General features: G+C 37.9%; 1 protein-coding gene across 8 annotated transcripts in view; it reads right to left on the bottom strand.

The window, feature by feature from the left end:
* The window catches only part of LOC113058571 (RNA-binding protein Musashi homolog 2), a 167,798-nt gene that overhangs the window by 44,657 nt on the left and 107,532 nt on the right, over positions 1-15,609 (bottom strand). For all 8 annotated transcript variants that reach the window (XM_026226587.1, XM_026226584.1, XM_026226586.1 and 5 more), the window contains exon 4: positions 6,898-7,012. In XM_026226587.1, coding sequence (XP_026082372.1) covers positions 6,898-7,012 — 115 coding nt within the window. The remainder of the gene's footprint in view (positions 1-6,897; positions 7,013-15,609) is intronic.

Below are 15,609 nucleotides of genomic sequence, written 5' to 3' on the forward strand. Positions count from 1 at the left end.
GCTAGACAATGGCAGGCTGATAGTTGTGGCAGGACATCACGGATTAAAGTCCCTCCGCGCCACGCAGCCTCGGCCTCCTGCGCGTTAATACCCACAGGATGGCACGAATATGATTGAGCGATTGCAGAAGTTATTTGAAAGTGGAGCGAAACGCTGCAAAAGTTGGCTAAGGCCGCAATCTGTTTTTTTTTCCGCCTCTCGCCGTCTTTGCTGATGCAGAACTTTTTAATGATGACGCTCGGGCGAGTGAGCTGGCTTCCCCTTGACTATTTTATTATCTGAAATACATCTTGTTTGGGAGTGAGGCGAAAACAAGCCATCAACAGCGTTTACAACACTGGAACGCATCCTGCTCGTGCTGTTAAGGAAAAGTGGGATGTGACCCAACGCACATGCTCAAGTTGTCTCTCTGCCAGCACTGAGCGACGGGCCGCCACGTGTCCCTCTTTACCAGGCTAGAGCCCAAAGACCCATTGTTCTTATTCTGTCACAATGGCATATTACAGTGTGAGCCTAGACACTAATTATCTGGATGGCTTTCAATAAGAATTTTTTTTTTTTTTTTCAACGCAAGCGAATGTATCGGCCATATTGTTGCTGCAAATGCGTGAGGGAGCGGTCTTCTATGTAATCACGTGAAAAAAATTAATAAAAATTATATATATATATATATATATATACAGTATTGTTCAAAATAATAGCAGTACAATGTGACTAACCAGAATAATCAAGGTTTTTCGTATATTTTTTTATTGCTACGTGGCAAACAAGTTACCAGTAGGTTCAGTAGATTCTCAGAAAACAAATGAGACCCAGCATTCATGATATGCACGCTCTTAAGGCTGTGCAATTGGGCAATTAGTTGAATTAGTTGAAAGGGATGTGTTCAAAAAAATAGCAGTGTTGCATTCAATCACTGAGGTCATCAATTTTGTGAAGAAACAGGTGTGAATCAGGTGGCCCCTATTTAAGGATGAAGCCAACACTTGTTGAACATGCATTTGAAAGCTGAGGAAAATGGGTCGTTCAAGACATTGTTCAGAAGAACAGCGTACTTTGATTAAAAAGTTGATTAGAGAGGGGAAAACCTATAAAGAGGTGCAAAAAATGATAGGCTGTTCAGCTAAAATGATCTCCAATGCCTTAAAATGGAGAGCAAAACCAGAGAGACGTGGAAGAAAACGGAAGACAACCATCAAAATGGATAGAAGAATAACCAGAATGGCAAAGGCTCAGCCAATGATCACCTCCAGGATGATCAAAGACAGTCTGGAGTTACCTGTAAGTACTGTGACAGTTAGAAGACGTCTGTGTGAAGCTAATCTATTTTCAAGAATCCCCCGCAAAGTCCCTCTGTTAAAAAAAAGGCATGTGCAGAAGAGGTTACAATTTGCCAAAGAACACATCAACTGGCCTAAAGAGAAATGGAGGAACATTTTGTGGACTGATGAGAGTAAAATTGTTCTTTTTGGGTCCAAGGGCCACAGGCAGTTTGTGAGACGACCCCCAAACTCTGAATTCAAGCCACAGTACACAGTGAAGACAGTGAAGCATGGAGGTGCAAGCATCATGATATGGGCATGTTTCTCCTACTATGGTGTTGGGCCTATTTATCGCATACCAGGGATCATGGATCAGTTTGCATATGTTAAAATACTTGAAGAGGTCATGTTGCCCTATGCTGAAGAGGACATGCCCTTGAAATGGTTGTTTCAACAAGACAATGACCCAAAACACACTAGTAAACGGGCAAAGTCTTGGTTCCAAACCAACAAAATTAATGTTATGGAGTGGCCAGCCCAATCTCCAGACCTTAATCCAATTGAGAACTTGTGGGGTGATATCAAAAATGCTGTTTCTGAAGCAAAACCAAGAAATGTGAATGAATTGTGGAATGTTGTTAAAGAATCATGGAGTGGAATAACAGCTGAGAGGTGCCACAAGTTGGTTGACTCCATGCCACACAGATGTCAAGCAGTTTTAAAAAACTGTGGTCATACAACTAAATATTAGTTTAGTGATTCACAGGATTGCTAAATCCCAGAAAAATTTTTTTTTGTACAAAATAGTTTTGAGTTTGTACAGTCAAAGGTAGACACTGCTATTTTTTTGAACACACCTCTTTCAACTAATTGCCCAATTGCACAGCCTTAAGAGCGTGCATATCATGAATGCTGGGTCTTGTTTGTTTTCTGACAATCTACTGAACCTACTGGTAACTTGTTTGCCACGTAGCAATAAAAAATATACTAAAAACCTTGATTATTCTGGTTAGTCACATTGTACTGCTATTATTTTGAACAATACTGTATATATATATATATATATATATATATATATATATATATATATATATATATATATATATATATATATATATATATATATATATATATATATACATACATACATACATATACATATATATATATATATATATATATATATATATATATATATATATATATATATATATGGACTCCACTATGCCATCCTCTTTCTAGGACTCAATACAGAAAGTTCATAATTTGCTATCAGCCCCAATTCTTCCCTCCCAAACACACCTGAAAGATTTCGCTAATAGTTATTGGCTGTGCACAGTGCGAGCTTGATCGCTAGTGGCTTATTTCTTGGCTCTCGACCACAAATGTGAGTTGGTGTTGGAGAATAAATATACTCCACCGCAAGTTAGGCTAGACATAACACGGATCAATTTCGGTTTGACATTGCAGAGGCAGACTGGTGGGAAGTAGTCTATGTGAAGATATTGATCCTGTCAAAGTTTCTTTGATGAGGGTCAGTGCTATAGTAGACGCTTAAAAGAAATAACTCGCTTTTATGAAGTTTTCTGTCGTTATTGACTGGTTCTGAAAGGAGGCTTTTGTGTCGGTTGCGGTAAATGCTATGTAAACCACAGAGTCAGTTTTAAAATCAAAGACCATTCTTGAGGAAAGTTCGATTCTGAGGGAATCAGGAAGAGGAGGAGAATGGGATAAAGGATTAAATATACTACTGCCTGAAGTATGCAGAAAAATGTTGCAAAACCCATTCTCCTTAAATGGATAGTTAACTACCAAAAAAAAAAAAAAAAAAGTTTTTATAGGATATACCAGTATCTTCATCCTTTCAGCTACACCTTGTAATCTTGCCTCCAAACTACAGTACATGCTTAAACGTTCTGCAGCAAGGTGGCCATCTTTAACTTCGCTCCTTCCAAGTGCTGTATCATATTTTGTACATATGCTGTATGTTTGCGAAGCCTTAATATCTGGGCTCCTCCATCTCTCTCTCGAGACTACAGCAGCTCTGTGTACTCTTCTCTTAAGGAGGAGCAAATGTCAGACGCCCAGACTAAATATACATGACATAGGCTTTTCCTGTGACATTTAGAGAGATTACTTTAAATGTAGAGCTATGGTGCTCTGTTGACAGTAAGGGATTAGCATACTGGTAGGGCCAACACCTATGGGAACAAAACGTAGAAGAGATAAATCAGCCGTGCTTCAAGCCTTACAACTTTTCAGTTTTCTGAACTCATTAGAGACTGCTTGGGATAGAGTTGTGGGATACAGTTCAAACAAATCTCCTTTGCTCAGCAAGTTAAGGCTGAATTTACCTGATCATAATTATAATACTATATATATATATATATATATATATATATACATACAATTAATTAACAATAATATTAGGAAATATTATTACAATTTAAAATAACTTTTGTATTTTAACACATTTTTAAATGAAGTTTATTCCTGTGATGGCAAAGCTAAACTGTCAGCAGCCATTACTCCAGTTGTCAGTACCACTTGATATTTCAGATTTATTTGAAATAGAATCATTATAAATGTCTATACCGTCACTTTTGATGAAATAAATGCATCCGTGCTGAAAAAATAGTACTTTATTTCTTTCTTTCAAAAAAACAAAACAAAAAACACCCTCAACTTGAATAATGTCCTGCTGTTCACCAGTGAAGTGTCTTCACACAAAAGCTCACAATAAGGCTGTATTTGTGAAAATACTGGGCAAACAAAAGTTGAACAAAAACATGTTTGATGCCACTTTCGGCTGAGCCAAGCACACACACACACACAAAAAAATAAATAATGTAGGGTACCAATTTTTCCCAGAAACATTCCTCCGCCCCCTAGTCAAAACTATTCAGCTCAATTGTCAGACCTAAATGACTCTCCTCTGCATTTAATGACCGAGCTAAGCCTCAGTGTCGAGCAGTGGACTCAACAAAGGGCCATACCACGAGACCAGCTCCAAAAGCACCAGACCGCGCCATAGCTTTGATGTCCAACAACAAGTGGCGATACTGCATGTCTGCGGGACACAAAACTGAACCAGACGACGCTAAGCGCAAGGGGGAGAAAGAGAGGTACCTGAGCCTGAGGAGAGGACTCATTAAGCTACACCACCAAAGCAGACACCTTCTGTCTCCCGGCAACACTGTAAATAAAGACTGTCACTTAATCTGGCCTGGTGGCGACAGCCTCGCCCTCTTATTTGTGTTATTAATATGCATGCTAATGTGCCCATTTTATGGCTCAACAGTTTCGATTCACTGTAAAATCAATTATCCATCTGGTAAAGCTGCACCTTGCGCTGGCTGAGATGTGTATTAATTTTAGCAAACATACATGAGGCCCAGCACAGTAATGATAAATAGCTTGATTAGGTGTGTAAACACTGTTGCTCAGAGCGGGGCTCTAATAAGATTTCGGCACATAAGGAATTGTGGTTCCTTAAATAATGAGCCTTGTTGATTTTTGTATGTAATTTACCTAAAGGAATGTTTCGCTGTCCTGCTTTCCAATTTCATTTAGATAAGACGATGTTGCGATTGAGTGAGCGCTAACCCCTTTAACCAGTTCTCTGCTTCCACTGTCTCCGTGTTTCTACATTTCTGTTCAACACTGATCTGCTTCAAAACATTATGAGCTCATGATACCCACTTGGGGTGTAAATTCATCAACCTCTATGAGTCAACTTGAGCTGACATCAAGCTAGCTGAATGATACCATAGACTCCTAAAATGCTAGGGGGCGCCGGTTGTTGTCGCGAGGTCTCGTCGTGCGCTTATATACGCAGAATAAACGAATGGACAAATTCACCCTCCTCTGAGGTCAGTTTGTTGAAATCATAGGTTCATAACTCAACATTACTTACATTTTCCTCTTCATTTATCACTATAATGCGGAGCCCTGCTCTGGTGAGGGTCGGTTAGGGATTTGGCGGGGCTAGAAGCAGAGCTGGCTGAATATCAATAGCATATTTCATGCGGGCCCGGCGAGGATGCTTCATCAAGTCAAATTATGGGCAGGACGACCTCTCCTGCAGCTTCACCCATTAGATGCCATTCGCATTCAGCACCAGGCATCAAACGATTTATTTGCTTCAGTTACTTTCAGCAGACGATCAATCTCACAGTAATTATCTCTTGTCACTGGAGCTGGTGGGGGGGGGGGGGGTGAAGTTTGGGGGGAGAGTGCTGAGAGGCGAGGATTCTTGTCTGATTCTACGTTTCCTGTCCTCTTGACACATGTCAAATCTACAGAAAAACGTCAAGACAAACTCATGCTGCTGTCGAGATGACAGTTCTGGTGTTTGACGGGTTCCAGCGCTCATCTCTGTGATAGTGCTCATGTGTCATATCCATGAAGACTCTGAAGCGGGACTCCCAGCAGAAATGGAGAGGAGTTTCATGGCAGTCGTAGAGCCGCTAGCAGAGCGTGGATACGTTAACGCGAGCGCAGTGGCAGCATTGGAGCACCAGTCCCAGTGCTCTATCTGAGGAGCTCTTTTAATGGGCTGTTGCCTCTCCTTGTCTGCCTGTTCCAACATTATGATTTGGCATTTTGTTCTCTGAGTTTACAGTGATGCACTTGTTCCACACCATCAAGCTCAGCATCTATGCTTAAAGCATGAAAAGACATATTTACAAGTATCATTCTGAAACAAACATTTGTCTGAGATCAGCTTGAAGCAACATTTGCTCTTAAACCACATACAGTTTGTAACTAGATCTAGATCCAGTGAACACAACATTTCCTATCAGTGGGTCTCATTCACTAATAATTTTGCACTAATAAAAAAAAGTGTTAGTGTCAAACATTATGTAAACATACATAGCAGTGTATAAAAAGGCAGTAACCATGTCTTGAACATGGGGGGGGGGGGGATCCAACATAAGTCCCTTTATTTATAAAACATTATTGTAAAATATAAAACTAGCACTATTCAATTTTGTACTATTATATTTATTATATTATATGTACTATACTCTCTCTCTCTCTCTCTCTCTCTCTCTCTCTCTCTCTCTCTCTCTCTATATATATATATATATATATATACACAATTTATTTTATTTTTATATATATATTTTTTTTTAAATATTATATTTACATACAATTCGTTTTTTTCAAAGTCAACATAAAATCTAATTTGACACCATTCATTTTCGTAATAGACGTTCGTAGTCATACTTTGAATGATTAATTAGTGCACATTATTGCAAAGAATAAAATGTTTGTCTTCGCAATCTTATACGGAAATGTCGGAACTTGCTTTTCTGTTTCTATACTTTTTTTACCCTCTCATTTTCAACTTTCTCCTTCAATCACTGGTCATACAGAGATCACGGTGAACTAACTGTGCTGGTCCATATGTAATACCCTCTTATTGCAAGCAAATCAAATCCCGATTGGATCAAATAAAGCCTGTTTACATTTTTTAAAGCTGCATATCCACATCACAGAAAATAAAATGGGCTGAATTCAGTTTCATGCTTATTTTAAATAAGCACCCCAATCAATTATCAGATTACAGCAATGATTGACAGTGTTAATGTATGAATAATTGTAAGCAGGAAATTGAGATGACACTTACTCAGCATGCCCATTCCCAGCATAAAGGCGTCCATGGTGTAGGGCAGACCTCTGGCTCTCCCCCGCGTCCCTGGAGGAAACATCACTTCCTTTGGCTGGGCCTTCTTACATTCTACCTGTGGATGGAGCACAAAAAAGGTTGTTTCAGTGGTTTAGCTGCTAGTAAGGCTACTTTTTGCATCAAGGAACTATCCGACTATTGGCCTGCCCACAGGACAGAAGAACAATGTTGTTCATATTTGACTTGCGTCACCTTGCAGACAAGCTATCAGAGCTCTCATAAGGATAATACATCACTTGTTAGAAAAATGAAAGGGACTAAAACAAACACTCTGCTCAGTCTGTGAAATCAGTGTTTGTGCATCTCAGTCAGCAATGTACTGCATTAATGTCGCTGTAGTTTTCTGAGAGAGCGCTTTTGATGTTTGCGAAGGCGTGCCGTGTAGGCTTCAGGCAAAAAAAGCATAAGTTCTTAAAAAAAAAAAAAAAAAAGTTATTATTTTTTGTTTCCTCATCTTTCCACTCCAATCTGGTCCTCATCATCGAACCATTTCTACCCTTGGCACTTCCCCCTGAACACCCCCAAACAGCTCCCTGCCGCCTTCTACTGATAATTTTCCTGCTGTGTTGACTGACAATTCGCCCTCCTCCACAATGCATGGTTAAAAGTCTGTTCATGACAGAACACACAGAGTGGGCGTCAAGAGTGACAGACCAACTGCAAACACCGGCATCAAAATTAAGTACAGCTCCGAAATGAAGGATCCGTGGGTTTGTGGTAGTGACATGGTAAGAAATACCAACCCTAACATTGTGCACGGCGTTGTGCACACAATGTGTCAACAAAGCCTCAACCACCTAAGAGATGCAACCTTGCTTTATTTAAGCCCAATGAAAGAACAGATGACCAGGAGGGTATGAAGTGTCTGACAGACTGATTACTGGCATATGTACACACTCCGTCATGCACACAGTGCCTAGGAAAAGTATAGTGGTAAATGCACATGAATAGCTTATTTGAATTTATTACGAGTACTATGAGGAGCTCTGGTAGGACATAATAGATAATCTGCACTCACCATGTCAACCTATATTTGTCCATTTATATTACAGATGCTTGCCTGCTCTTCTCTGGAGCTTCAGTTTTACTGGCTAATGGCAAGTGTAGAAAGTAAAGTGTAAAAATGATTTAATAAAAGGTTCACAGGATTACAAAAATTTGAAAACTAATAAAAATGTTTTTAATGAAGACTGCATTTTGATGTTTAAAATACAGTAAAAACACTAATGTTGTGAAATAGTATTATAAATCTGAGTAACTGTTTATAATCAGCATATCAGAATGATTTCTCAAAGATCATGCGCAACTGAAGACCGGAGTAATGACTGCTGAAAGTTTTTAATTATATTCAAATTTAAAATAATGATTTCAAATTGTAATAATATTTCACAGTATTACTGTTTTACCGTAATTTTGATCAAATAAATGCAGCCTTATTGAGCATGAGAGATTTCATTAAAGCATTCAAAAATCATAATGTTTCCAAACTTTTGATGAGTACTTGAGATAGTTTTTAACAGTAAGAAGTAATATAAAGATATGAAAAACTTAAACTTACTAAAAGCTATATATAAACATACTTTACCATAACAAACATACTAAAACTAAAATGAAAATGAAAAGTGGAAATATAAAAATAAAAGTTCATGCTAAATATTAATGAATATTTATAGTGCATAGATCGATAACACTAAAACACTAAACACCGTTTCACACACAGTATAGAAATAAATAAATAACTCCTTGAATGTGAGCAAAAGGGACAATATATGTGTATTTGTGTATTGTGTATAGTGTATTAGGCCTAAATTTGTCTATTTCTTTTTCACCATCCCAGCTTTTCTAACACATCAGCTCTCTACAGATCTTCCAGACACAGGTTGTGTGTATAATCTCAGGGTCCATTTTAATTGCCAAAGCCCAAAATAAAAAATGTATACCTTCAAAAAACTGCCAGAGCTCTAAATTAATTAATTCACCCAAGAATGTAATACATAAAGCTAGGTGACTGTGTGACAGTATGTTGACCTTCATGTTAACTGCAAGAGAAAATATCCTTGAATTTCATCACCTAAAGATAAAGGAAATCCAGATATCTGTAAGAGATAATGCCTCTATTCTCTCAAATGACCTTATTTTGTCATTGGAAGTGTTAACCCTCTCAGGCTCAAATTAAGTTTTAGTAACTTAGTAACTTTAATAACCTTTAGTAAAGTTTTTAGTACTCCAGGTACATAAAATATGTATCTGGAGTAATAAGGTTTTTAGTTTTTAACTGTTGCAAATCAGCAACGCCTCCCTTGAGAGGGTTAAAAGAAAGCTGTATTTTTTTACTTTGAGCAGGCAATGCAAACACTGCGGTCTCTTTTCCAAAAATAAGCACAAACCAACAAGACCTGAAAATCAGTATTCAGGTCTTCAGGACTTCTCCAAATACAACATGCCTTCATTAGGCACTGGCACTAAAGACAGAGAGAGAGTGTGTGTGTGTATGAGTGTCATGCGTGTAATTATGTCAGTGTGTGGTTTCAGTGATGAGGCCTGCAATCTCTGTGTGTTGCTAATAGGCGAGGAAAGCCTAGCTTCCGATCTGACTGTCATCAATGGGCATTTATGATCCATGACTACGGCTCCACATTATTACTTAACTAATTAACCTCATCATTTGAGGTAGGCCAATGATGAGCTCCCTTCCCTCGTTAATGAAACTACGAAGGCCCATGGCTAATGACCTGAGAGCACAGGGCAGCTCCGTTATCACGCCTGCACAGGGGGAGAAAGAAGAGGAGAGGACGAGAGGAGGAAAGGACAGAACTTTTGATGAGTGGATGTCTGCACATTTGGACCAAATCTGGAGACTGACTTTGAAACAAAATCCAGCTAAAAACCCTCGCAACAAAATGAAGCATTCTTAGTTGTGTGTGCTATCAAGGCATCATGAACTTCTATATAAAAAAATGTGACAAAAAAAAAAAAAAAAATATATATATAAGGCCGAAAAATATTTTTAAAAAGCCAAAAATAATGTAGAAATTAATTACACATTAAACAAATTATATAATGCTCAACAGAACATGTACAAAAGTAAAAAGCGCAAACAAACAAAAAACCTAAAACATATTCAAATATTTTCATTTAAATGTTTTTATGTATATGAACATCTGCGCTGTTAAGCATTATAAATAACTAGTTGATGACACTAAAATAAGCTTTAAATATGGTTTTAATGTAAATTTGTGTTCTTAATATTTTTTTTTGTCATATAGTAACCTTTTTTTGCAAAAGCAATAAGCCATAAGACCATGCTACATTGTGAACATATTTAGGTCAGAAGATGTTGCTGGGATGTTTTGAATTATTTATATAATGACCTATTTTAATTAATGTAATCTAAGTGTTACCACAAGTTTTATTTGTGCATTTAGCCCTGCCACTTGTCTAATGACCGCACTGCCACAGAGCCCAACAGAGACTTCAAGGTGTTTATGTGTGTGTGAATGCAATCAAAACCCCATATCATCTCATATCTACTGTTCACCCCAGAGAGCAGGTTAAGTGGAAATCCAGGGTGAAAAAAATGACAGCAGGGATGAGAACAGGGTGCGTCCACTCATCTTGTTAATTGTCGGGAAATCATGAGCGGGAACGCAGTACCAGTGGGCTGGAGCAAATGTGGCCATTAGTGTCTGTGTCCCTGGCAGAGTCGGTGTGAGCGGGCGAGAGGTGTGAGACAGGATCGATCAGCTCCAGAGAACACACACGTGGTTTATTAGCCGTCTGGTTAGGGACAGATTAGATCCAATCTGCTAATCTGCTGCCCTGACCTTGTGACAAGAAATGTCACTCACACTTAAACTTCAGCCTCTGTGTTTTGACTTTGAAAAGGGGGTGATTTCACAAAGATACAAAAAAAAGCGACCGTGAAGGACGAGAGAGGACCAGGCCTGGGCAATATTTTATGTTTGCTTTTTATTTTGTGCGCACCAGTCGTCCGTAAAGGGGCTGGTGCGCTGTTTTGTGTTTAATTTTTGTCATTAAAATTTCATTTTGATTTTGCGCTGGTTCCCACCTCCTTCTTCCCGATGATTAGGAAGTTTTTATTATTACACATTTATTTAAATATCTTCTAACAGTCGAAGCTGATACTATTGTATAGACAAAGTTTCGAGCGTGAGTTCGAGTCCCATTTTGGGGACATTTTGTGATCCGTAAATATTTAAATATCTTCTAATTAAAACAGTAAAGGTTCCTCTGCAGTTTAGAGATATGAAAAAAGATGTAAGTAATTTCCAGAAAATGCATGGAAAAGGCAAGTGCAACACTGCTATTTCATTTGCGCTTTTTTCTTTTATAAAATGTACACTCATTTACTTTTTTTACACACTTGCTACTACATTGTAATATTAGAGGTTTATGTAAATCAACATGATTTCTTTTGGCTCACCGGTTCCTGCGCAGTTTAAAAAAGTAGCTATTTCCCTTAAGTAATTTTCAGGTCTAGAAAAGTATGGAAAAAAATTAGAACAGAGTATATCAAAATATTTGTGCTTTGACTATTTGCCCTATTCAGTGTTCTAAAGTATAAAATTTATTTCTAAAAATAAACTGATCATCCAAATAGAGAGCTTTCATGACAAACGTTTAGTTATCGTCTGAACATGAATTAATTAATTCAAGGTGCACTTTTTCATTACGCATTAATCTTTAAGCAGTCTTAAGTCTTTTTTGAACTTCACTCTTTTCATTCATAAATTTTACATTCATTCACTTTACACATATATTGTTGCGTGACTTTAGGAGGTTTGTGTAAAATATTGCGCTGATCCCATGGCTCACCTGTTACCTAGCAAACACTAGACTGTCCTGCAGCCTCAGCTGAATATTCGGGCAGAATTATTCGTTATCCGTTATTCATTTTTGAAACCATTATCCGTGCCTTTCCGAATAAGGTATTAGGCCTCGAGCACACCTCTAAAATATATATATACACACACACAAAGGAATACAAATAAAACTAGTCCACTATACAAGTTATAATTTAAGTTATTAAAAATAATAATAACATAAAAATATATATAACAAATACACTTTGAATAATCCACATGAGAAAAGAAAGAATAGCTCAAGAGTAGCTGCAAAACACAAGCACAAGCAGTTCAATTTTGTTCCTTAAAGCAGATTTGCTCCTCTTTCAGCAAGAATGAGAGAAAAAAAGTGTCTCTTCTGACAGGGAGCATAAAGAAGAAATGAATCAGAAAGCTGATTCATTGACTCCAACTTTTTTATTTTTTATTTTCAGAACTGCAAAAAGCCAGGCCGCCCACCCGCTGCCTCACTCTTGAGAGTTTGGGATCACATAATGCATGACATGAAAGGCACTTAACCAAACTCAATAAATAAATATGGATTCAAATCAGGCAGAGACCTGCCGAACAGGGACACCTTCACGAGTCCTACTGCGCTGAGATTGTCACAATGATGGAGTTAGAATTCCCTGCGCCTGCTGTATATCTGAGGTGGGCTGCCTGAGGAATCAGTTTTATTTCTGCCCTGCGTACCACTTGAGATCGTTCATAAAGCCAGACAGAGAGGCAAATCGACTAGACCCCCCTCATTCAGACATCCATTTTTCATCTCTGATACTGAGCTTGAAAAACACTTTTCACCATCAAACATCTAACTTTATTTCCTAACAACAAATAAAACGGGTCAAGTGAAGTGGCTTTTCAATGCTATAAGAATAACATTTTCACACATGCTGTGATCATAATAACATGCATGAAATCCTGCATCGTTTTTCAGCACCACAACAAAATAGATTATATTTTACCTGAGTTTCAGGCGAGCGGCAACCTTCCAGTCTCTCTTGTGAAACCAATACGGAAGTGGCTAAAACTGCAATTCATTGACTGGCCGCTAGAGGCTGGCTCCAAAAGGGAGTCAGTCACATAGACTTCCCATGTTAAAATGCCCAACTTTACAACTGAAAAAAAGCGTTTACAGCCTGGTACAAAAAGTGGTTTTGGTCTTTATAATTAATTTTTTTTTACAACTCATCCATTTAAATTATATTGACTTTACAGTTCTTCAAGGTTTAAGGGTGTGGCCACTTGAGTGACAGGTGGACTACCACTGTTGTCACCGCCATCGAGCTAGGTGGGCATGGTTTCAACAACCAGCTCCCGCCTCTTTGGCCATTTTCGATTATCCAGGAGTGGCGCATGTTGATGCCTTGATGCCTTGGGTGACGTCACGGACATTTATGTCCACGTTTTTTACAGTCTTTGGTTTCATGAATGCTAAGAGTGAGTTTGCAGTTCAAATTGAATGTGATCCAATATAAATAGCCAGTACCACAGAATATTGGAAAGAATGTTTCTGTCAGATTTGTTGTGTATTGGCAAAAAATTATTTCTCGTATTGTCCCCACAGCCAGCAGGTCAAAAAAAACATCCAGCATGATAAATACAGACTGATTTACAAAAAATTACTCCTATGAATCGGTTTGGATAAGTCAAAAACACACAGCATGAACAGTTGACTCTGATTCGTGAATAAATGACTTGTATGAGCCTCTTATTTTTTAGAATAGTTAAGGCAAATAACCAGTCTATATCAGTATGATGAATCCTTCACTGAACGGAATCAATCAGTGGTTAATGAAACAACTGAGTTAGGGTTAGGGTTAGGGTTAGGGGGTTAGAATCTGATTCACTTACAGAACCATTATTTTCAGTTGAATTCGCTATCAGTATTTTAACAACATATCCAGGAATTCTTTGGTGTTAAAGATGCACATTTGCACTTTTTCTTTTAATTGTAATAAAAATAGTTCTGTTTTTAACCAGCATTTTAAAGATGTTCAGTGTATGTTCTTGTTATTAAGTTTGCTGGCCCTTTAAGAATGGAAATGTGTGATTTTTGCAGCATACAGCACACACAGGGGAAGCTAACTCATATTTAAATTTAATGTGTAAGCAACTGTTTTCAAGTATGTAGATTTGTACACATTCAAACCTCAAGCTGTCTTTTACAGGCCCAGGACAGTATGTGCATGTGTGTCTGTGGTCTCACATCAAATATGGCATATTTAAATGCTATCACAGCTCTCTCAATGAACTCCTGTTACATCACCACACAAGAGGTCACGACGTACGCTGAATCTTGTTTGTTCAGTTCCCAGAGATAAAACAGACATGAGAGGAAAGGGGGAGAGCAAAAAGAAAACAACCCCCTCCTCTTTTGCCCAGAGGCACCAGAACTCTCGGCTTAACACGGAGGCATAATTCTTCGCAACTTGAATTAAATTACATCGGAGACTTGGGGCTCCCGTACATTATTGATACACTTACAGCTATTCCATCTGACACAGAAATCTATATTCACCAACAAAAAAGAAAGCTTGTCAGAGGCTATTTATGCCTCACAAACTGAATGTCTGCTTTAACAGCATGTTACAGTGAGAACTCAGGTAACACATACAGATAAAAAAATAAAAAATAAAAACAAATTCACACTGAATCTAGGGATGCACAGATTCAATCTGAGATTGATCCAAATACGATAATGTGCGCATAGTATTCTGTGCCCATGAAAGGCACAAAAACATCATAAAGCACCATAACGTTTTTGTACACTATATTCCAAGTACAGATTAATATTTAACCCTTCTTTCTGCTGCGGCTGTCTGTCCTTCATTCAGCATTCAAACGGCATGTCGCGTTCTGTTACGACAGTCAAGATGATGAAACATTCTCCAAGATGATTCAGTGTTTCAATTATTATACTTGATCCGTAGATAAAGATCAATGGTTTTGCATAAATTCTGGTGGCCGGGAAAGTTGTGGCCTAGTGGTTAGAGAGTTTGACTCCTAATCCTAGGGTTGTGGGTTCGAGTCTCAGGCCGGTTTATACCAAGACTGAGGTGGCCTTGAACAAGGCACTGAACCCCCAACTGCTCACCGGGTGCTGCAGCATAAATGGCCGCCCACTGCTACTTTCTACCGGGTCTGTTAGATCACTACACCGGAGGAGAGAGCACTATGATTTGTTCTTAATGTGCACAATAACTGCAGTTTAAAACTGTTAAAAGAAAAGACTCTATCATACAGATATAACACACTACACATCAATATCTCTTCCCTTTGGGCTTTGGACTTTCCTATGTGGAATGTTGCACGCTGACTCTGAGTTGCTTCAAGTGCATCATTCTTCACACGGGATGCGCATAATCGATTTGTGCCGCTCTGTATGTATGTATATAAAAATCTTGCACAATAAAAGATTTTTAATAGACATTTTGTTCTGTTCTATCTATACGTTGCTGCCTCATTACTGTGCTAATCATTAAAAAAAATATTTAGATTTAGATTTTATTAAATTATCGTGCACTCATCATTTTTCTAGAGTAATTTTTGCTGCTAAATTATCCACTAACCTAGTTTATAAGTATTTTTGTCATAGATTATGATTAAATATTTTTTCATTTGTTATTTTTCTGTATAATGCAGTCTATATTTAGTAGATTGAAATTCTACACTGATTAAAAAAAAAAAAAAAAAAACCTGTGCTAGTATCGGATCGGTTCTTAAAAAAAATTTATTCCTAATTTAATCATGGCTTTGATCTTGTGTAATTTAAAGAGAAAAATGC

The sequence above is a fragment of the Carassius auratus genome, chromosome 40, assembly GCF_003368295.1.
Source record: "Carassius auratus strain Wakin chromosome 40, ASM336829v1, whole genome shotgun sequence".
NCBI lineage: Eukaryota > Metazoa > Chordata > Actinopteri > Cypriniformes > Cyprinidae > Carassius > Carassius auratus.